General features: G+C 30.7%; 1 protein-coding gene across 2 annotated transcripts; it reads left to right on the forward strand.

The window, feature by feature from the left end:
• Positions 1–8,473: 8,473 nt before the first annotated feature.
• On the forward strand, positions 8,474–21,527 carry LOC137821387 (villin-4). Of its 2 annotated transcripts, XM_068625952.2 has the most exons (24): positions 8,474–8,944; positions 10,489–10,586; positions 10,759–10,858; positions 11,467–11,535; positions 11,671–11,907; positions 12,036–12,213; positions 12,305–12,437; positions 13,280–13,442; positions 13,537–13,684; positions 14,199–14,299; positions 15,063–15,218; positions 15,780–15,848; positions 15,931–15,999; positions 16,097–16,234; positions 16,370–16,498; positions 17,167–17,314; positions 17,434–17,444; positions 18,572–18,712; positions 18,962–19,087; positions 19,167–19,232; positions 20,060–20,393; positions 20,513–20,715; positions 20,848–21,013; positions 21,087–21,527. In XM_068625952.2, the coding sequence occupies exons 2-23, from the start codon at positions 10,531–10,533 to the stop codon at positions 20,959–20,961; spliced, it is 2,889 nt and encodes a 962-aa protein (XP_068482053.2). In that variant the 5' UTR covers positions 8,474–8,944; positions 10,489–10,530; the 3' UTR covers positions 20,962–21,013; positions 21,087–21,527. The 2 variants fall into 2 exon arrangements, with proteins under 2 accessions (XP_068482053.2, XP_090150880.1); XM_090294754.1 differs by lacking the exons at positions 8,474–8,944; positions 10,489–10,586 and having other exon boundaries at positions 10,820–10,858; positions 15,770–15,848.
• The last annotated feature ends 2,348 nt before the right edge of the window (positions 21,528–23,875 follow it).

The following is a 23,875-nucleotide window of genomic DNA, read 5'->3' on the forward strand; positions in this document are numbered from 1 at the left end:
TTATATTGATTTATAAAATTGTTGAATTATAATAGTTAGTAAAATATGTTATTTATTTTTTATTTATGATCTTATTTGATTTATTATTGTAATATATTATATTTAGATAAATGTTTGACCTAATCCAACAATAAATACGAAGAATTACTTTTAATCTAAAATTTAAAATAATAATTTAAACTAATTAACAGTAATTTGGTCATCAACAACATATATTACAATTCAATTATCTATCTTCTTCTCATTGCTAATTATATATAGATGTAAAATAAAAAATTCAAGCCAATAAAATAGAAGAGTAGAATACCAAAGTTATGGAAATGCATATAAATCAAAATTTCCTCCTTTTGGTTTTTTTTTTCTTTTCCTGTATTTATTCATTTATTTCATTTACTCATATCTCACTCATTTTTCTAAATATTTTATTTTTAATTAATAATTCAATTTACTTTAGTACTAAGTTATAATGTTACAATTTTGTAAGAAACCGTTTATAAAAATTGTAATTTATGACATAAATTGTATTAAATAATCGAAACCAAATTACATATGCAAACTACGTGTATTGATAAACTAATAAAAATAATCCTCTCTATTTATTGTGTACGTAAATAACACAAGTGGAAAAAAAAATTACAAAAAAAATATTATTTTTTTACAAGTCTTATTATTGACCATGTTCTTTATGTCAAATACATGTTTTTCTTTATGTCAAATACATGTTTTTCTATTTAGTGATGACTTATTAAGTGATATTCAAGCTCATTCTTGAATTTATCATTTTGAGTATTTTTTTTCCCGTTCTTTTTTTCTTCTGTTTGTTTATGATATATGTAGATCTCCAAAATTTAAATGTGGTTATTCACTTACTTACTCCAATTGAAATGTTAATACTCATTCCTATCACAAAAATACTCAAAACCCTCAATAACTACAGTTTAGTTTTAGAGTAATATAAAACAGGAACAAAATAAAAAAGAAAAACCATACCCATCATAAATCACCATTTAAACAACTTTATACCAAACAAATGATCTCTTAACAATTTTTATTCAAATTAATAAAATTAAACTACCTTAACATTTTAAAAAAATTAAATCCCATTTGTTAAACAAGGTAATTTCTTTCCTTATGAACAAAGCACACAAAAACAATTATATTAAAGTGTGAATTATATTTGGGATTAGGTTAGAGTGAGTACAGTACTAGCTATCTCATCTGGAAAGAAAAGTAAATTATTTTATTACCTTTTAGATTTTGTATAAAATTATTTTTTTTAATATATTTAAATAATATATAATAAGAATGAATTCAATTTTTCTAAAAAATAAATTACACCACAAAAAAATAACTTTAATTTCACAAATCTAAATAAAAAATAGAAATTTATAAAATCACATTATAACACAATTATTTGACTACAAAACTTTTTCAAACAAACAACCTTATTTTCCTCACTTATTTTTTTTATTAAAAATATATAAAAATCACTAACAGCAAATATCAAGTATCTAAATACCAGAATACGTACAATAGTTGTTAAATTAATAAATAAAAATATTTGTATTTATTATCCACAATGTGTGTGTTAATAAATATTTATTATGCACATGTATTTATTTTTAGGCCATCCCTAGCTACTATCCTGAAGATTCTCTTAAGTGGGCATTGCCAGCACTTCACTCTTAAGAAAATTATAACTTCCAAATCAATACTGCAATCAAAGATGATGACATAATATGCGTGCAACTTTTAATGTCCCACGTTCTCATTAACCACTGTTTTTGCTCAATCTTTAATTAAAAAAATTTAGTATTTCATTTCATTTTTATTTCTGTAAAAGTGATTCCAACACATCACTTTCCATAGGAACAAGAAACCAAACCAACTTCTCAATGCCTGCTATTCAAATCATAATCCATCTCTTTTCCAATTCAAATTATAACTTTTTTTTTCCTAATGGAGTCCAAATGTTTCATCTTATTATGTTCAAAACAGAATTAACAATTTAATTCTTTAAGGTTTAAGTTTCTATGATTTTCTTTGTGTTAGTCTAGTTGAGATTGAAGTATCAATCTAGTTGAGATATCACGTTTTATAATAATGTATAACGGTTAGAGATCTCATGTCCGTTAGAGATTAAAATATTTTTTATAAATCGGTGCAAACCTCATCTTATAAGTGAGTTTTATGAAACGAAATTAGGTTTAACGTTCACTTTTTAATATTGTATCAAATAACGTTATCAAACCACCTATAAATATATAGTTATCTCACACACGAGTTGGTAGCTTCAGTATGGGAGAATATGTTAGAAAGTTGGTAGTTTCGGTGTGGAAAAATACGTTAAAAAATTGATAACCTCGACGTGAGGATGTGTATTGGAGATCTTACATCGACTAAAGATTAAAACATTACCTAATATATAAGTGGTATAAATCTCGTCTTGCAAGTCAATTTTACGAGAATGTGTTAGATTTAAAGTTCACTTTTTAATATTAATATTTATTTATTTTTTCATCAGCTAATATTAATATTAATTTATTAAAAATTTGTTTTTTTAATATTAGATGACTTGTCATTTAATTTGATGTAATATTATTTCAATTTAATTAAAAGATTGGTCAATATTTAAAAAAAAAAACTAACTTTTTTTTAACCATTGATACAAAATATTCACCGACCGATCTATATTACGATTTATCAATTTTAATAAAATAATTTCTTTTAACTACATTCTTTATACACAATCCGATACTTTATTTGAAGTGATTAAAACAAATAATGTAACGACACATTTGATAAAAATGAGTCTTATAATTAATATTTACCCTATACTATTAGAATTTCATTAAATATGATTTTATTCATAGTTCTTCAATTTTGTTTATTTCTCGATAAAACTCGTCATAGGATGAACCAGTGGTTGGTGAAGTGATATGTAAATAATTATTTTTTTATCTAATTATTTGTTTTTAGTAATTAATATAAAAATGCAAACAACAACAATAAATTTAAATTAAACTTTAATATTCTAATAAACCAAAGTTTAATGTCTAAAAAACTAAATCAATATTAACAATATTCCAATAAATCAAATGAGATATAATTTTTTTTTCACAAATATTGAAAATACATTTTTTTTCATTATAAAAACATATAATCTATCTTCGCATTATAAATAAAGGATGACGAATTAGACAGATAAGATAAATGCGAATTAACAAATTCAAAAATATTAATCAAATTAAATCAATAAAGAGGGGTTGACAAGATACAACACCTTTACTCTTTTCATGTTATGTTTAAATATCTTAATTTTTTTGAAAATCAAATAAAATTATGTTAAATATTAATATGTAAAATAATTAAAACTATAAGAATATTTAAATTTTAACCTAAGATAAAAAAAAAATGTACACATCATACAAGAGTGACAACATAAACTCCAAACATTACAATGGCAGAGTCCTAGTGTTTTGGCAGTGTGTCGGGGTCGGGGTGTTGTTTTCTCATGTGATGTGTGACTTACATTGTTCACACTTATGGAAGCATTAAATTCAGTGATGCAATTCAACATCTCTAACATGTTACATATCGGAATAACTCTTATTTATTATTACTATTATTAGAATTAGACTAATGCTCATGGGTAACCAAGTTATCCATTCATCATTATTATCCCACTATTATTATTTTTAAAGTTTTCATGTAATTTTATTTTAATGTATTTTTTTTATGAATGACAATAAGAACTGGGTTATTCGGGTCGTTCCGTAGTCTGTTACCAAAAAATGTGGGGTGGACTTATTAATTTAATTCGTTGACCCGCTTTGCCTCGCATAATTTGCCGTCCACGCTGATCAATAGTAGGAAGGATTGGTCCGCTGACCGACATAAATAATAATAAAAAAATTGTAAAAAAAAAACATACTTCATTCACCTATTATTGCAGTGTGACATTTATTTTGTTTTATTTTAAGAAAAATGAATTTTATGTACTAACAAAAATATTTTATTTTAATCATCTAAAGGATATAATATTAAGAGCGACAATGAATTTAATTTTAAGTAAAGTTTTATATTTAAAATTGTTAATAAAGAAATAATACAAATGAAATATTTCAATAGGATACTTAAAAAATTAGTCATCTTCATCAAAATATTTTATAGCAAAACTTTGATAAAATACTCTTATACATTTACATACATATATAGGAAAAAATATATGTAAAACAAAACTTTAATTATTTTTAATCGAGTCTTCTAACCATCCTTATACTTGAATTTATATTTTTATCTTACTTAAATGAATATTGATACAATTTTAATTTTTTAATAGTAAGAGTAAATATTAAGAAGTGGACTTTAAGCCTAACTCAACCCCATAAAACCGACTCATGGGGGTGAGGATTGCACCCACTTATATACAATGAAGGACTCTAATCTCTAGTAGATGTGAGATCTCCAACAGTAAGTTTTTTTATAATTAATGATTTTTTTAAAAATATTTTTCTTATTCGAGTTGACCCTTAACCTTGTGAGTTACCTCTTATGTGGGACGAGTCAATGAAATGAACCCGCACTCTTTGTGCGAGGTGGACCAGCCCACAGTATCATCCCTAATTTTTTTAATAACTCAAAATCTTAAATTTCATAGATATGTTTCAATAATATGATGACTCTTATATTAAAAAAAATTGCTTCATGATTTTTCAGTTTATTTTTTGGTTTTTAATAGTAGTACATAGAATAGTAAAATTGATTGTATCTTCTCTATTTTCTCTTGCAAAATTTACAAAGCACAATAATATATTCAAAATGATGTCACCATTTTGTAATTAGAAATAAATAAATATTTTTTATGAAGGTAAATAGACTCAAACATTTCCAAGCGACACTTTGATGAATACAACTTAAATATAATTATTTAAGCTTTTGGACTTTAAAAAAATAATTTAAAGTTTTATTTTAGTAATATGTGTAGTAAATGTTTATATTAAAGAGCTACGAAAAATATTGATTTGATTTTTTTTTAATTAACAAAAAATGGCATAAACCATAGGAATTTGTATATGAATTTATATATATATATATATATATATATATATATATATATAAAGTAAGAAAATTTAACGTAGGAGAGTTTTGTTTCATCCTTTCATTTTGTTAGAAGAATGCAAAACTATGCACACATGTTAGAAATGATAATAAATATATTATTTTTATCAAACCTTTTACTAATATAACCTCATTTTTTAATAGATATATAACTTTTATTGAAATGTTAAAAAATCATTTAAAAATGTAGAGGCGACTATTTAAAGGAAGAAACTACATATCCATTAAGAAATATTTAAATACATTTTTTAGTTAATGGAAAACTAGTCCATCTTAATTCTAGCTTTTATAAATTATTTTTTATTTTCATTCCAATATTTTGTAAACAGTTATTTTAGTCATTATAAAATATATAAATTATAGTTTTAATATATATATATTTACTTTTGTATCTCCAATTTTGAAATCACTATTTTTATTCTAATATTATTTTTAAAATCATTTTAAGAGGTAGAACTTGTGTGTATCACCTATAGAATAATTACTTAATTTTTCGTTCCACACGTGATAAAAAGTGATGATTCTTAATTTTGGAAAATGAAGAGAACAAACTTTTTATAAAATCTAAATTGAATTATTCGATAAGAATTAAAATAATATTGAAGCAGTTTGAGAAATAAGTTTTTTTTTTTTTCATTCCAATCCCTATTTAGTCGATATTTTGTTTCAACCTAAGGCAGATTCTCCCTACACCGAATCAATTTTGACTGACACCCAATCATTCTTATGAAAATACTAAAATATCCTTAATGAAATGAAAATTAGGTTAAGGATGTGCACCCAATTCATGACTCAATCCAAGCACCCAACACATACACAACAACCACCCACCGTCGTTTTCATTCTTCTCTGTGCGCGTTCTCCCTGAGACAGCATTCTCCGTTCACCGAGGAAGTGGCGCTTCACCTTCATTGAGGAGCGACATCTACTGTTGTGGTGATTGAAGCGGCATCATCTGTGAGGGAGTTAGACGGCGACAAACAACGAAGCCACCGGAAAAACAAAGTCACCGAAAAAGACGTCACACATTATGATTAGTTTTCTCTTTACCTAGGCGTTCCGGATATTTTTAGTCGGAATTGCTTAATGACCTACGGATATGGTTATCCGGATATCATTTTGTTGGTTCCATATTTGTGGTATTCAGAAGATTGATTTTTTTTACTGTGGATGCCTATGTTCGGAAGTAAGCTTGTTTGCACTGCTTACATTTGGATAAATTTATCTGGAATCCATTCCACTTACGGTCATTTACGTTTGGAATTCATCTTTGTCTTACGGATATATATGTTCGAAATATTAAATTAAAAATCTTAATTTTTTACACAGATTTCTATATCTGGAATGAACAACAATCCCTTTCATACTTGTGCATCTGGAGGCCAATATCCAATTTTCACCATTTTTCTTAATAAAGAAGACAAGGACAAAATGGAATTTTAAAATTTTTGTCGGATGCCAGTCAAAATTGATTGGGTGCAGGAAACAATTGCCTCAACCTAAATAAGTATTGTTTTTTTTTAACTTTTAACTCTGTCATCTTTTATCTTAAAAAAAAATATACATTATCATTTATCTCGAATTTTAAATAATATCATATTATATTAAATATATCAAAATAATTTATTTTAATTTTAATTAATACGAGACTAGACTGAATATATTGTAATAATTTATTTATTCTCTAATAAAAAAGAAGAAGAAAAAGTTGAATAAGGAGCATGATACTTTTTTGATAGTAAAGTTTAGAGGCCCACCCATTTATGCTTTATGGCAATTTACATGAATAATAATAGCATTAGCCGGTGACCGACCTTTCCCAATTTTCTCCATTTCTGCTTCCATTGCCAACCTCAAACTCTCATCTCTATTCACAATTCAACCTAACTATCTTTTATTAAAAACAAATAATCATTGCGAATCAACTTTCTATTAAATCAACAATTATTTTAAATCATATTCTTAAATAAACTAAAATCATTGCAGACTTATTTCTCTCCAATACTACTCACATCTATTTTTATATTTATTTTAAACCAAAGGAAAATCACTTTCTTACGTGTCACCATTGGTCAACCAAATTTTATTCAACGCCTTCAAGCCTTCTTAAAATAAAGAAATTGATTCATTCGATTTAAAAATAAAAATAAAAATTATATTGTTTTTTCTTTCTCATGCAATCACAACATAATTAGCGCATTATTGACTTTACATAAACCCCTTAACTCCAATGTCCAAACCTAATTATTTGCATTTAATCACTATCTAACTCGATCCTACTACATAAAAATCTTAAAAAAACACTTATTTTAAAAAACAAGTTCAAACTTCACAACACTAACAGATGGTTTAACCTAAGCAGATATACTGACAACACAGGTAAACCCCAAAGAGATACATATAATCTTTACTATATAGGACATAAAAACACAAATCTATATATTATATAATTATAAATTATATAAATTGAAAATAAAAATTTATGTGCACAAATATGTCTCAGTTTTTTTAGCAATTTTTTTTAAATTATTTATTATTTTTATAATCATACTTAAAAATTTATACAATAAATTTGAGTTTTTAGAAAATTAATATGTATTTCTTATTTTTAAAACTGTGTTATAATCGTGTTCAAAATTTCAGAAATCTAACAATTTTTTTTTGAATTATACACTTCACTAATACATGTTCTACGATAGTGTCGTAAAAATATTATTTTGAATTAGATACTTCAACAATATATATCCTACATAATGGAAAAAACTCACTCCAAAACAACACATAATCACGAATCAACGGTAGTAAATAAACAATACATGATTTAACGTTTCGGTCGCCAACTACAACCTGCATTCACACGGTTGTTTTTATTTATGGACCAATTATTAGGTTTTCATTTATGTCCCATTGACATAACAATTACAAGTACAATGATCTTTTTAAATAAAAATGATAAAGAAGACCCAATGATTAAACTCATTTACTAAATATAGTGTTTAGTCGCGTAACCCTCATAACTTCATACGTAACAGTGCAAAGTGTCCTGTTTAACTTGAACTTCTCATTTAAGAGATTGGATTTAACCGCAGCTTCTGAAAATCGCGTTCTAAGAGCCAAAACCGCGACAAAGTGGCACCTGAAGCTCGAACTGTGTGGGAAGCAGCGGCAAAGACAACAATCACCATTGCAATAACTTGTTTTTTTTTTCCCTTCACCATTGGTGTCCCACAAAGTAATTATGAGGAACAGAAAGCAAAAAATAATTAAAAAAGAGGAAATTATTAATTAATTTATTATTTAATTCGGATTCTGAAAAGAAAATATTAAAAACGCAGTTTTACAGTTCATGTGTGTGGTGTAGTGTGGGGTTGGGGTTATGTTGCCGTTAGTGATAAGCACGCCTGGCATTTCATCATTCCCTCGCTTTCTCTCTCTCTCTCTCTTTCTCACACACACCTCATTTGTTCGCTTTTTTGATTTTTTCTTCAACTTCGTTTCTTTTCCCCCTAAATATTCTTTCTCTCTCTAAATTTCTCTTTCTCTTCTTTCTTCTTCTTCTTCTTCAGTCCCCACTTTCCTCTTCTCACTTTCCGCCACCTTCCTTTTCCTCCCGTTTTCCGCAGCCGCTAAAACCCTCCGCTTCTGCGCCTCTCATTGGATCTGTGCCTCCTATTCATTCCGATTCATTCACTTTTTTTTTAAATTATTTTTTAAATTTCGCGATTCCGGTTTTCTCAGCTCGAGGTCGTGTTTTTTTTTTTTGTTTTTTTTTTGGTAACGACAAAATCGATTGCTGCTGTATCTCCGCTTCTTCTTTCTCCAGGTACGAAGCTCTTTGAATCCGTTTTCAGTGGCAGTTTTTTGTGTTTAATTTTTATTCTCGAATTTCGATCTGTTCTTGATTGGTCTGAAGTGCGATTGGACTTGATTTTCCTGAATCGGATTTTGCGGTTTTTCTTGTTTTTCGGATGCCGAAGAATTTGTATGCCTGCCTGTCTGCGCGTGTGTGTGTTTATTTATTTAATTATTATAATTATTTGGCAAATTATTCATAGATATTGATGTTCGAGATTTTGGGGAATGGAACGACATCGCAGGGAAGTGTTTGAGTGTTTTTAGCGTAGTTGAGTTTTCGGGATCAGTCAAGTGATACTGTGGCGTATTGTTTTTTGGTATACGTTTCAGTTACTACCTAGGTATACGGGTAGTTTCTTTGTGCTTTTTGTTACTGTTATACGGTGGCTTTTTTTGCGAATGGGTGTGTGCATTTCGTGGCACGCGGATGCGGTGGGGTGTGTCGTCTAGAGGAGAGTTTCGGGATTTTGGTTTCTTTCTCTTGTTTTGACAAAATTCTACGTTGGATGCCTTTGTTTCTGAAGCTGCTTTGACGTTGGATAAGTTATCCTATGTGGTTTTATATATTTTATTAGGGAGAGGGATAGTTAGACGAGTTAATCTTGACCCTTCATTGTTATTTGGATGATCGAAATTGATTTTTATTAATTTATTTCATATAAGATTGAATGGTGGATATTAGCTCCTTTCACCTCTTTCTCTCTCTGTGTTTTCTGATTTGATATTATTAGGCAATTCTTTCAGAATAGTAGAATTGCTATTGACACGTGACGGGGTTTCCTTCCAATGGCAACTCCACGAATTAGTGAAATTTTGGTCAGTGCAGTGCAAAGGCTGTGTTGGTTGCAAAAGTGAGGATGTGTGTGTTTTCTTCGTGTACGAATCACATAACTTAAACTTGTATCAATTGATGGCTACCATAATATTTAGCGGTATTAGATAGGTATGCTGGACGGACATGGTGACACAGGATGCAGTTTTCTGTTATTCTTTTGTCTGTTTTTAAGAAACTTCTATGAGAAGGCATTTGTATTTATTGAAAGTGCAATTTCTTTACGTGCTTGTGAACAACCATGAGTGAGCGTGTAGTTGCTGACAGTGACATGCTTAAGAATGTGTACCTTTTCTTCTTTTTTTCGTTGTGATACATCCTTCTTAACTTGTGAACATGAATTTAGGTAAATAAGCTCTTTATTTAGTTGGAAATCCAAATGGTAGAGGGAACAAAATATCGAACAGCTACAATTTGCCTTGCCTGCTCTTTCCCTTTTATTGCTTATCGCTAGCAAACTATAAATAATGGTGCTGACCTTGTGTATAACCTATTCTAATTCCTGAGAAATATCTCTACTGTTTGAATAAAGTAGTCGTAGTGCCAGAATTTCTTTGTTGAAATTGTTTGGGGAAGCATTTGCAGTTCCTTTTTCATCCTCTATTGTCAGAGATTCGGAAAATTAATACTTGATCTCCCTTTTCTAACCAGTCATTACATTATTTATGGTTTCTTTTCAGGGAAATTCTGTGCAATATTTACTCTAGCTATAGAAGAATATTATGGCAGTTTCCATGAGGGATCTGGATCCAGCTTTCCAGGGAGCTGGACAAAAGGCGTATCCTGCTTCTTGATTACATATTGTACTTTTCACTATTTATCAAATTTTCTTATGTAGAAGATTTGTTCGAGGTTTCTTCTTCATTTGGTTATGCCATGTTTTTTTTTTTAATTTGATACTTTGATGTTTGATCTGTACCCAGTGCATTATTTTCCTTAACCATGTACAGTGGACTTGAGATATGGCGTATTGAGAATTTTAATCCAGTTCCTGTTCCAAAGTCCTCTTATGGGAAATTTTTCACTGGAGACTCCTATGTGATCTTAAAGGTTAGCCATTTTGAAATTGCTTATTCATTCATGCAATAGTATCCTTATGTTGGTATATTCTGTTTCACGAAGTTACTATTTCTGTTTATTATCATATTGTATGAACATCATAATTTAAAAGCAATTGTTGGGGGCATGGCAAACACAATATTGGTATGTAATGGCAAGTGGATCAATTCCGTCTTCATTTTTCTTTGGAAAATATTGATTATGGTCTATGGAGCTTTTATATATCTTTCAGTTTTGGTGCACCATGTTTTCTCAAATTAAAAATAAAATTATGCCCCTTTACAAAATATATTATTTCCTCTTAATTGTATGTGAGCATGATTCAGTTAAAAGGTATTGTTGGCGTCTTTCCCATGTGCTAGAAAGATTGTACGAGGTCTTTGATTCAAATCTCTTCATATTCTTTAGTAGAACTTATTTGGCTACATTGCGTAAGTTGCTTGTGCATACTGCATTGTATATGAAACAGTTTTTCACTAGTATGAGTATTATTTTATTTCTGATACTTTGTAGATAACTGCATAAAAAAGTTGCATTGTATATGATTAAGTTTTTTCACTAGTATGAATATTATTTTGTTTCTGACACTTTGTTTGCAGACAACTGCATCAAAAAGTGGTGCTATGCGCCATGACATCCATTACTGGCTTGGTAAAGACACTAGTCAGGTAACGTTTTTTTATATATAATATAATATATATCTCATATATATTTAATTTTGTTTCCCCACTTTTGTGGTTAAAAACTAGTTTTAATTTTATATGCATAATGCGTGTTACCTAATGATTCTAACTTTAAAACAGGATGAAGCTGGTGTTGCAGCCATCAAAACAGTTGAGCTGGATGCAGCTCTTGGAGGACGTGCTGTTCAGTATCGTGAAGTGCAAGGCCATGAAACTGAAAAGTTCTTGTCTTATTTCAAACCATGTATTATCCCTCAAGAAGGTGGAGTTGCTTCTGGTTTCAAACATCCTGAAGCTGAAAAGCATAAGACACGGTTGTTTGTATGCAGAGGAAAACATGTTGTACATGTCAAAGAGGTAAGTTTCAGATTATTCCTTTGCCATTGAGGTTTAAGTGTTGTTTGTCTTTGTCCGCATCGAATGAGATGCATGCATATATAGACATTGTTTTCTCCATGTTGAGTAACAATTTATGTTGGTTATAGGTTCCATTTGCTAGAGCCTCACTGAATCATGATGATATTTTTGTTCTGGATACCGAATCAAAAGTTTTCCAATTTAATGGTTCCAATTCATCAATTCAAGAAAGGGCTAAAGCTTTGGAAGTTGTACAGTATATTAAGGATACCTATCATGATGGAAAATGTGATGTAGCTGCTGTTGGTAAGTGAACAAATATATTTTGTTGCTTTAAAATTTAAAGGTTATTACTGATTATTATGAATTGAATATCTATATCTGCACTTTTATGCAGAGGATGGAAAGTTGATGGCTGATCCTGAAACTGGGGAATTCTGGGGTTTCTTTGGGGGATTTGCTCCTCTTCCAAGAAAAACAGCTGGTGATGATGATAAGGCTACTGATTCTCGCCCTCTGAAGCTGCTCTGGTAATATGTTATTTCTGTTTTATCCCTAATAATTTGGTTTTTGTTTGCACTTCCAGTCTGTTCCATTGTTTTTTAGTTAAAATATCATTTGGATGAAAATCATTGATGTGTTTACATGTTATTTAGTCTTCCCCTTCCCCCATTGTTTTAGGGTAATTTTTTTGTTACACCCTTTAATTTTTAGCATCTTAGAGTTTGAAAAGGTGTAAATGGAACGCCCCCTTCCTCTCCTTCAAATGAGACTCCCCGTATTTCACACTTTGACTGTAAAACCCTGATGTCAAGTAAACTTTTAAAAAGTAAGCTGAAATGACAAGTGACTTGCAGAGGATACCCATTAAAACATTTTTTAGCTTCTAGTAAACAACGATTAAATGAAAATCTTAACAGTTTGAAGGAAAAACCTGGTTAGTTTTCAGCTTTTTGGTATTGCTTGAGGTTTAAACTTGTTTTATTGCTGTAAGATATACTCACGTGACATTTCCTGATTCCTATGATCTTTTGATGGTTTTCTTGATGCAAGTGGTTTTACACACATAAATATGAGGTCATACATATTTTTTCTGCCTTTAAGGTTTAGTTCGTCCACATGTGGCACAAGGTTGATGGGTCAAAGAAGAATTTACCCTTGTTTTTAATTCATTTGTGATTTGTGAAACCATATTCATTAATACTTGCAAATCTACAACTCTTTTGGTCTAAAGGAGATAATACTGAGTATTGCTGATAAAAAAAAAGGAGATAATACTGAGAATTTGTTAAATTGATTATTTTGACAGTACACTGATGGAATCTATCTGGTTTCTTAAAATCTATTTTTGATGAAATTATCAATTTTGCAGTATTGAAAAGGGACAGGCAGAACCTGTGGAGGCTGATTCTTTGAAAAGGGAATTACTAGACACAAATAAATGCTATATACTTGATTGTGGGTTTGAAGTGTTTGTCTGGATGGGTAGAAATACTTCTCTTGATGAAAGAAAAAGTGCAAGTGGAGTTGCAGATGTAACACATTTCTTTCTTAGTATCATTTAACATTTGCTATAAGTTTTAGTTTTGGTGGAAGTTTTGATTATTGTTACATTTGACCCGAAAACAGGAGTTAGCCAGCGGCATTGATAAACTGAAACCCCAAATAATTCGTGTGATAGAAGGATTTGAAACAGTGATGTTCAGGTCCAAATTTGATTCTTGGCCACAGACGGCTGATGTAACAGTATCTGAAGATGGTCGTGGCAAGGTAGCGGGTAAGTGTTAAATAATGTTATGTTACAGCTATTAACTTTAACTATAGATAAAATGCAATATAGTTGGTTTGAAGTGTGCTGAGTTTGCAATTAAAGGGTCTGGGATTGCAGGTCCTCCGCTGGTAAATTAGTTGGCTGAATAGCAGTATTGTTGTTATAATTCAGTGTAGCATTTATTGTAAGACAATAGTTAGCTATTGTCTGGTCCAGAGTTTTTGCTCCAAGCTCTACGGATATTTTGTAGTAGTAGAGTTAATGTTTTGAGGGGATCTGTTGTAAGATCTATATGATGCTTGATGTCCTGGGAGCTCTGAGAAATAGTTTTTTTTTATAAGGGTTGAGGTATCCCTTAAATACCCCTATTTATTTTATTCATTCTTTGCCGATAAAAAAACACTTATTGTGTCTAAAGTGATTTTTATTATAATAAATTTTGTCATCAGCAACATCATTGATAATGTTAAAAAGAATATATTTCAATTTTTCCCCATGCTTATTACTTTTGACTTTGTAGCTCTTCTAAAACGCCAAGGAGTAAATGTGAAGGGTTTGTTGAAAGCTGATCCAGTGAGGGAAGAACCTCAACCCCACATTGATTGCACAGGGCATTTGCAGGTACTGTGCTAGTTACAAATCTTCTCTCAAAACTGATATTTCTTGATGTAACTTTACTTTGATCAGTTTCTTAATGGTTTTATATCTTGTTTAATCGATATCTGCTAATGTGAGAATTTATTAGAACTAATGTGAGATCCTTGAAAGCACGGTCTCTAATCTAGAAGAGAAGCAGAATACCCAGTGTTTTAGTACAAAAGAGCTGCATTCTATCATACATCTGGGATATGTTAAACTTTGATTACATGGAATTCATATTGAACTAAATAAGTAACTGCTTGATATCCTCTGTAAAAGTGAATTTAGAATTATGAAAAGGATTTAGTGTAGAATTGGAAGCATACCACTTCCTATGCAAATTAGAGTGTATATGCATGGTTATCAAAATTGGGTGTTAACATGTAAAAACGTACTAGTTTATGTTCCTATACCCATTGCCCAAGTTAAATTGTAAGGAACCTCGTTTTTGGAGCAGGATTGGTAGGCTTGCCGTGAACTGAGTAAGCTCGACCGAACTCACGAGCTTGCAATTGAGCTTGCGAGTTCAGAGGGCTATTTTTTTAAAACAAAAATGACACCATTGATTGTAGTTTCGTGTGTGAAAAGAAAATAAACAAAACACCATGATTAGGGTTCGTTATTCTACTCGCGGATTAGGGTTCCTTTATACTTCTCTTTATCAGGCTGGAGAGGTTGTGATACAATTCTAAATGTTGCTTTTTTGCTTCTGTTTGTTGACAATAGTTTTACTCTAACTGCGCAGGTTTGGCGTGTGAAGGGCCAGGAAAAGATTATTCTTCAAGCTTCTGATCAGTCAAAATTTTATAGTGGAGATTGCTACATCTTTCAGTATACATATCCTGGAGAGGATAAAGAAGATTGTCTTATTGGAACGTGGATTGGAAAGAATAGTGTTGAGGTAAAATATTTATTATTTGATTCCAGTTCCACTTATATGCAACAAATAATCCAATGGCAAATTGTTCACATGTAGACTGTAGCTGAAGAATACAGTAACAGTTAAATTAATCTGCATGCCCCTTTATGTTTAGGGTATTCTTACATAGGTACCTATAGTTCAAAATATAATTGGGTCCATATATTGTCTATTCTTTCAATTTGAATCTTTGTAGGAACCTAACAACAGATTGTTTTCAGTGGTCCTGTTGAAAATAGTTTTCAAAATTTTAGGCGTCATTTGTTATTTTAAATCGTAGGTACTTCTAGAAATGTTAACATCACTAGCTTTTATGAGGGTTAGTCCTAGACAGGAACCTATCAAAATAATTCTCATAGAGTATTGGAGCCAGCAGATTAATTTAACCTATATTTTATAAATATGATTATACTATTTGCAGCACTGATAACTGTTCTAGGACTATGCATAAAAGAATTTGTTTCATTCTTGCTATAAATTTGTCTTTGGAGTATTGTGAATCTATTGCCTGCATTGTTTACAAGCTCTTTTAGTCAAAAACAGGAAGAACAAGCTTCAGCTAACTCATTAGCAAGCAAAATGGTTGAGTCAATGAAGTTTCTTGCTTGCCAGGTAATTTTATGGAAATGGTCCTTTTCAGTTATCAGATATATATTTGTCCTTACTGATATTATGCATGTCTAATTGACTGCAGGCTCGTATATATGAAGGCAATGAACCAGTCCAATTTTATTCTATCCTCCAAAGCTTAATTGTTTTTAAGGTTCATTTCACTCTTCTTTCCTTTGGGAACTGAATTACTCGTTAGTGAGTTTGTGTGAAGTACTGACCATTTTACTCTTCTTTCCTTTAATCATTAGGGTGGGCTTGGTGAAGGATACAAGACTTACATTGCTGGAAAAGAAATTCCTGATGAGACATACGATGAGAATGGTGTTGCATTATTCCGCATCCAAGGCTCTGGACCAGATAATATGCAAGCTATACAAGTTGAACCAGTATGCCCTGATTTCTCTTTGTAGTAGTGCTATATATGCCTATGCACTCATTTTGTATTGAGCAATACACTTTTGAATGTACAAATTTATTTATGTTATTAATTTATTCTTTTTTCATATTCTTATGTAAATCAGGTTGCGTCTTCCTTGAATTCCTCTTACTGTTACATACTTCATAATGGGCCAGCTGTCTTTACTTGGTCTGGAAATTCTACAACTGCAGAAGACCAGGAACTTGTTGAGAGGATGCTGGATTTGATAAAGGTTTGTTATTTACATAAGCTATATATGTTATAATTATAGAAGTAAGGAGCAGAACCTATATAATTAGAAATATCTAGATTATATATCTATAAATAATTATAAATGCTTAATTACATTGCAGTTCACTCTATTTTATAAAATTGTAATTTCCTTTCCTAGGGGATTAATACGCATCTCACTTCAATCTATTTTGATTTAAAGGAGCTTCTTAAGGACAACTTTTTATCTCTTTGTGATTCTCAACCTCGTTGGCAATTAGTTTCTGATCTTTCAACTTCAAGACTTTGAAGGATGAAATGCTGATTTTAGGTTTAGTTTCAAAGCTGAGAAATGTTTTAAATTTCACTTCATCTTCTGAAGATCCGAAACCAATTATAGGATGTTTTAAATTAGTTACTAGTGACATTAAAAGTTTCATAGAGGAAATATGTCCCTAGGAGGCTTGTTTGTAGTTTCTCACTTTCACTATAGGGTTTGTTTACCTTAAAATGGACTACAATGTAGCAAATTTCATCTGTTAAGGAAAGAGAGTGTAGCTTTCAATATTAGAGAGGGCGATGGTGTAATTGTGGCATTTTTGAAGGGAGGAGAGTGTAATTTACCTTCACATCAATTATATTTTTTTTATCTGTTTATCTGGTTCTCATATAGGCTACCAATTTCTGCAGCCAAATTTACAATCCAAACCACAGAGGGAAGGTTCCGAATCTGAACAGTTTTGGGATTTGTTAGGAGGAAAATCAGAATATCCCAGTCAAAAGATCCTTAGAGAGGCTGAAAGTGATCCTCACCTATTTTCTTGTCACTTTTCTAAAGGTAAGAGATAGTTTTTTGCTTGCTAAACTGATATATGTGTTTCCCGTCCCGCATCTGAAGGCAAAGAGCTGACTTGCTTATGATGGTTTTCTTCCACTACCTGACTGAGCAATGTGCAGGGAATTTAAAGGTGAGTATAGCCACTGATCTTAAGCTCCTGTTTCTGCATACATGATTTTGGAATTTATGTAGGTGCATTAAACCAGAACTTCACATCTTGCCTCAAAAAATATATTATTTATAACATGTCTGGTGGCTTGTCTAATGAGTAAAAGCTTAGTGACAATTTTTATAAACACAAGTGACACATTATTTCTATTAAAATAGATGCTAGTTTGATCAGCCTGATAGTGTTGGAAAATGTAAGCGAGAAGACCCAATACAGGGATAAAATACAGTTTGAATGACACATAATCCAACATTACTGTAGAAAAACTGTGAGGGAGGAAAGTGATTAGTGAGGATATCAATGAATGATCAGTATGAAAATTGGGGGAGCACTGCTACTGTTACAATAGTAAGAATTGAAGAAGAAAATGTAAAGACAAGTATGAGAATAAAACAAGGACGGATATTGGCAAAGCAGTGAACTATCTCTTCTACAAGGCCTAAGCCTGTAAGCCACCCGAAGTTCATTGACTATCTTCCTAGTGACCTCTCATCCTCAATCTCTTTGTCTGTCCTCATATTCAAGCCTTGCTCCTTGACCTCTCTCTTATCTTCATCTGTCACGTGTCCATTTTGTTTGACTTTTCTCTTTCCTCTACAATAATTCTTATGCATTCCTTGCTGTTCAAGCTCTTTATTGATAAGCCCATGCATTGCACAGGTCACCAAACTAGTTTATAATGTGCTATTACAGTAAATTAGATGTCTGTTTTGACATGTATTTATGACATAGCAGCAAATGTAATTCGAAGTCAAACTTACATTACTTGTTGTATAATGAGCACTTGAGCAGCAAAATAGAACAGATACTACTAACCGACTTAAATACCAAGTGTTAGGGACCTAGAACATATGCTTGATCACTGCAAAGTGGTTCACATTTCCTTTAGAGAGTGTGTTTGGGCGAAGATTGCCGTCGGAGTGTAGCCAATGAGCTATGGAACACTTTTTTTATACCTTGGCTTATATTAGAAGCACATTCATGAAATCTTTAGGGTTAATTTACTCCAGTGGGCTATGCTGCTTATTAAGATAAATTACTTGGATTCTTTTCTGCTGCAATGCATTAATCTGAAGCAATATTTTCAGGTGACAGAGGTATACAATTTCTCCCAGGATGATTTGATGACAGAAGACATTTTCATCTTGGATTGTCATTTGGAAATCTTTGTTTGGGTTGGACAGCAGGTTGACTCCAAAAGTAGAATGCAGGCTCTAACAATTGGCGAGGTATGGCTGGTTTTACTAGAAGCCATCAACATGCTAGTATAATTTAGTGGATAGTGTTTTGAAGACTTTGTTATGTATTTTCAGTCAGATTAATGTTTATTTAGGTCCTATGACATTTCTGTATCATTAGAAAATCGTTAGGTTTTGCTTAAGCATTCTTGTGTCTTAAGCATCACATTGTTTATCATCATATTAGAATTTTTAAAGTTACGTGCAAATTTATATTGACTTCTTTTTAATTTTGAACAGAAATTTCTTGAGCATGATTTTCTTCTAGAAAAATTATCTCGTGTAGCTCCAATATATGTTATCATGGAAGGGAGTGAGCCACCTTTTTTCACGCGCTTCTTTAAATGGGATTCTGCAAAATCTTCAGTAAGTTCTCAATATAATATTCATATGACTACTGGTCGTTTTAAAATCCTGACTCTTGGCAATTCCTTTTACTTTGCAGATGCTGGGAAACTCATTTCAAAGGAAGCTTACGCTTGTGAAAAGTGGGGGTGCTCCACTTTTGGATGTAAGGCATTTTCTCCCTCCCTTCTTACAATCACTAAATAAATGTTCCTTGCTTAAAATATTTATTCATTTTTAGTATTATTTTCTTGTTAGAAATACAGGGAATGATATTCCGATTCAACTTAAAATACATTTGTCGTGACCCCTTTTTTATGTAAATATTGGGACAATAACACATTCAATTTTAAGGATCCATAATTACTGCTGCTAATTTGGGTTGTGTGGAAAATGTTGTAACATATAATGTAGTCATTATGCATATTCAGTGCTTATTATATAAATATATTAAATACGTTGGGTGGTCATAAATGTTCTAATAGTTCCACTATAAAAAGGAACAGAAAAAATTATATTATAAAAAACTGTTCCATTTCTGCAGCTAATTATCTCCTATCCTAAAATTAATTATAATTCTATGCATATCTACTTGTTTAGGGAAGGAAAAGTGATTTTATTAATGATTGGGTGGGTCAATCGTCTGATATCAATATCGCCCCCAAGTTTTGAAATGAAAGATTCAGTCAGTCCCAGTTGAGCGACACATGCTTGAGAAAATAAAACATTATATTAATCTTAGGGCATGTGTATTCTGATCCTTGATTAAGTAACCGATACAAGCTTGAGTTGAGTGGGTTTCAAATCTAATTATTTCATGATATAGATGTAAGTTGTAACTACTTGTTTACATTTTAACCTCTGATCATACTGATGTACTTGATCTTTTAATCTGCTCTGCCTTGCTACTTTGGAGGAAAAAATACTTCAGTCTATTTTGTTTCTGTTTTGCATTTTTTTCTTTTTGGTTGTTGAACACCTGGTATATTTCAGAAACCCAAACGTAGAACACCGGTATCTTATGGGGGAAGGTCAAGTAGTGTGCCAGATAAATCCCAACGTTCATCCCGCAGCATGTCTGTCAGTCCTGATCGTGTTCGTGTAAGGGGCAGGTCTCCAGCCTTTAATGCTCTGGCAGCTACTTTCGAGAATCCTAATGCTAGGAACCTTTCAACCCCGCCTCCAGTAGTTAGAAAGCTCTATCCAAAATCTGTGACACCAGATTCTGCAATACTGGCACCAAAATCTGCAGCCATAGCTGCACTTAGTTCTTCTTTTGAACAGCCACCTTCAGCACGAGAAACTATGATACCTCGGTCACTTAAAGGTAAACAACAGATGAGATAATTGAACGTTCCTCTCCCTCTCCTGCTTTGAGTAATGCTTTTAGTGTTTTAATTTACTTAAAAATATGCTTTATTTATTTTTGGCTGTTGCAATGTGAAGTGAGTCCAGTAATGCCAAAATCAAACCCTGATAAAATTGACAAGGAGAATTCTGTGAGCACCAGAGTTGAATCTCTTACCATACAGGAAGATGTGAAAGAGAATGAAGTTGAAGATGAGGAAGGTCTTGTGATTTATCCATTTGAACGCCTTAAAATAACAAGCACAGATCCTATAACAAGTATTGATGTGACTAAGCGAGAGGTATACAGGATTATCTGGCTATAAAATCTCTTTTCTACTTGTTTTTCATCCTTTTGTTGTTTACTTCCATTCTTTGTAGTTGCAATTTAAAATTATTTTCTATTTCATTTATCTGCTGTATGATGTATACAGACTTATCTATCATCTGCGGAGTTCAAAGAGAAATTTGGGATGTCCAAGGATGCCTTTTACAAGTTGCCCAAATGGAAACAAAACAAACTCAAAATGGCCCTTCAGTTGTTCTGATTCTTGAAAGTTTACCCAGCCTTCTGTCAGCTCCCTGCAGTTTAAGTTGCAGGTAGAAGAATTTTTTATTATAAAATTTTAGTTATTCTTTCCTTCGTTGACATTTTTATGTTTACTTCTTGTAGTGTGTGTTAGATCTCAAGGGTGCTGCTCTGTTTTGCAATGAGGAAGTAAAAGGGGACTGGATCAGTATTTTTTTTAGCATAGCTGCATCTGCTCCCTAGAAACTTTTCATGAAGAGAAACTAAGAGATTTTCCACCTCTCTCCCACCTCTTTCCAATGGTTTGAATGTTTAGGGTTATTTCTTTGTTGAGTTAGCTGTGTGGCATTAATTTTATAGGCCAGAGTTTGTTTGTGAGTTTGCTTTTATTTTTATTATTTTTGGGGTCTCATGCTAGTCTTCATTTAATTTTTTAATTTAAATTGGTTTGGTAAAGCAATTTGGGTTGCAAAATGCGGTCTACGTAGGTTGTATTGATATTGAGGATGAAGTGTGTACAGTGAGTGTAACAATCAGTGAACTCGTAATTTGTTTTGGAAATAAAGTGTGATTCTTTATTGTCAATTGCACAGCCAGATTTGCTCATACACATACATGTAACAAGTTAACTAACATTGTCAATTTATTTGGTATTATAGTAGCTATTGACTTGATGTTGAATCTCATTATTCCTCACCGTTAGGGAAACTATGATTTCCTGCAACTAATCTAAATTCCCCACTTAGACTAATCTTACGACAGACTTAATTAAAAGGAAACTCAAACCCACAGAGAAAATTACTTGACCAAATATTTGTTGGAGCATTAACTTTCCCTTTTTGCTATTTACACCCTTCCTCATTTTTATTATCAAATTTGATTCCAGTACCGCTTTTATGCTTCAGTTTGCTTTTATTCTGTATAAAATTAGATTCCAGAAATAAAAAACAACAAAATTGACTTCAAGAAATTCAATTCTGGAAGTCATATTTATATGCGTTTTGAAAAGAAAAGAGAACACGGATGAGGTTTTGAGCGTCTGTCTCTCGTTCACTATAAATATTTGTTGGAGCTGAAATTTGTTGATTTCAACACTGCAAAATACTTTTTGGGGTTGTTTCTTCATAAATACTTCTTAAAATACTTAAAATATCATTTATTTTATTCATGTTTTATATTTCGGACTTCCATATTATTTCCAAGTTAGAAATACTTTTCGAATAACCCAGAATGAGTTTTTTTTATAAAATAATATATATATATATATTGAATTATTAAATTTATAATGTATTTTTGGATTAGAGAATCTGAAAAATATTTTTAGATTTGAGAATACTTTTGGATTCTGGAACCTATAATGTACTTTTTAAAGGATTTTTTTTCAAATTGTTTTAGAAGATATTTCTGAATTCATAAATATCTTTGGAATTATATAATTTGAGGAGATGTAAATAAAAAATACATTTTGGATTGTGGGATTCAGAATGTATCTTTCAAAAATAAAATAGTCTTTTGCCTAAGTTATGGGTGTAGGAGAAACTATGGAGGTACAGGAAGATATAATTTACTTTTGGAGTTGTTGGGAGCAGTTTGGTTCACTTTCTAATTAGGGTGTTTTTTTTGCGCTTCAACAAATTTCTCCATAAAACCCCTTTTTTTAAAAAAAAAATAGTTTTTCGACTCTTAAAAATGACTTTCAAATTATTTTGTCTCAAATGTTTTCATAAGATATTTTCTGGAACACATTTTATAAATTCTTAATTTTCCATTTTGGAAGTTAAAACATATATTCTAGAAAAGAGATTCTATAATGATTTTTTTATCTTTTAAATTTTCTATTTTAAAAACACATTTTGTTTATGAAACACTCCTATTTTGGAATCATCTAAAACTTTTCAAAGTAATTTGGGTATTTTGAAGAAGGTAGGGGTGCAGGAAGAAAAAATGTAGAGGTAGGAAGAAACACTCTAGCAATTAACATACCTATTTTAATATTTTTAGAAATTCTATTTTAAATTATATTTTTGTATTTGAAGGTCAATTATAAAATAAAATAAATTTTTTAAATAGATATAAAAAAATAAGATTATATTTTGAGATCTATATTTGAACCCGTGTGTCATTAATATTAGTTAGATAGAATTATTCCTTGTAAGGAAGAGGTGACCTTTGGAAGATAGGGTTATTAAAGGATGTAGTTGCTTTGATGATATAGAGACATGGTCATAAATTTAGTGGATGTGAGAGATATCCCTTAATTTCAAATGATATATTTTTCTCATAATATATTTTATTTTAAATTTACGTATTAATTAGTGACAAATAATTGTTATTGTTTGGAATGTCAGTCCAACTAAGATGTAAAATTTCATAGTGATGATTAATATGAAAACTTTTATAAAAAAAAGTTTACTTATTAAACTTATGTATGGTAAATCTATTCTTACTTTGAATATTGATATATTTCAACTCTTGGATATTTTAAATTGGTGTCTTCAATCTATGAATTGCTTAAACTCGAATTAGTTTTGGTTTTAGCTTGCTAGTTTATGGTTTTGAAAATTTTTGTTAAAGTAGTTTGATAGGCTTTAGAGTACTTTAGTTAGTTTTTTTGTAAGTTGTATAATTCATTCATAAAGTGTTTCATATTTATTTATTTATTGTTGCTGATAAAAAGAAAACTCTTTGATATTCGTTATTAGTTTCTCTCATGAGCATTTATTAAACTCACATATTTAATTAATTAATTTATTTATTAAGAAGTAAGTGTCACTTGAATATACAGTTTATATTTAAAAATAAATAATTTATTTAATATTAATCAAGAAAATTTCAACTAACTAATAGTAATCTAAAAAAAAGTATTAATTGATGATTATTAAAAATTGTCATTCTGGTGAGAAAAATAAGATTAAGTGAAAATAAAATTCAAC

This window comes from Phaseolus vulgaris, chromosome 9 (genome assembly GCF_051622355.1).
Source record: "Phaseolus vulgaris cultivar YP4 chromosome 9, ASM5162235v1, whole genome shotgun sequence".
In the NCBI taxonomy this organism is placed as follows: domain Eukaryota; kingdom Viridiplantae; phylum Streptophyta; class Magnoliopsida; order Fabales; family Fabaceae; genus Phaseolus; species Phaseolus vulgaris.

Bases quoted from the DNA above. Each gene is read 5' to 3' on its own strand.
- LOC137821387 (XM_068625952.2), top strand. From the start codon at position 10,531: ATGGCAGTTTCCATGAGGGATCTGGATCCAGCTTTCCAGGGAGCTGGA. The intron at 14,300-15,062 runs GTACTGTGCTAG...CTAACTGCGCAG, and splicing joins ATTGCACAGGGCATTTGCAG to GTTTGGCGTGTGAAGGGCCA. The intron at 19,088-19,166 runs GTAAGTTCTCAA...TTTACTTTGCAG, and splicing joins GGGATTCTGCAAAATCTTCA to ATGCTGGGAAACTCATTTCA.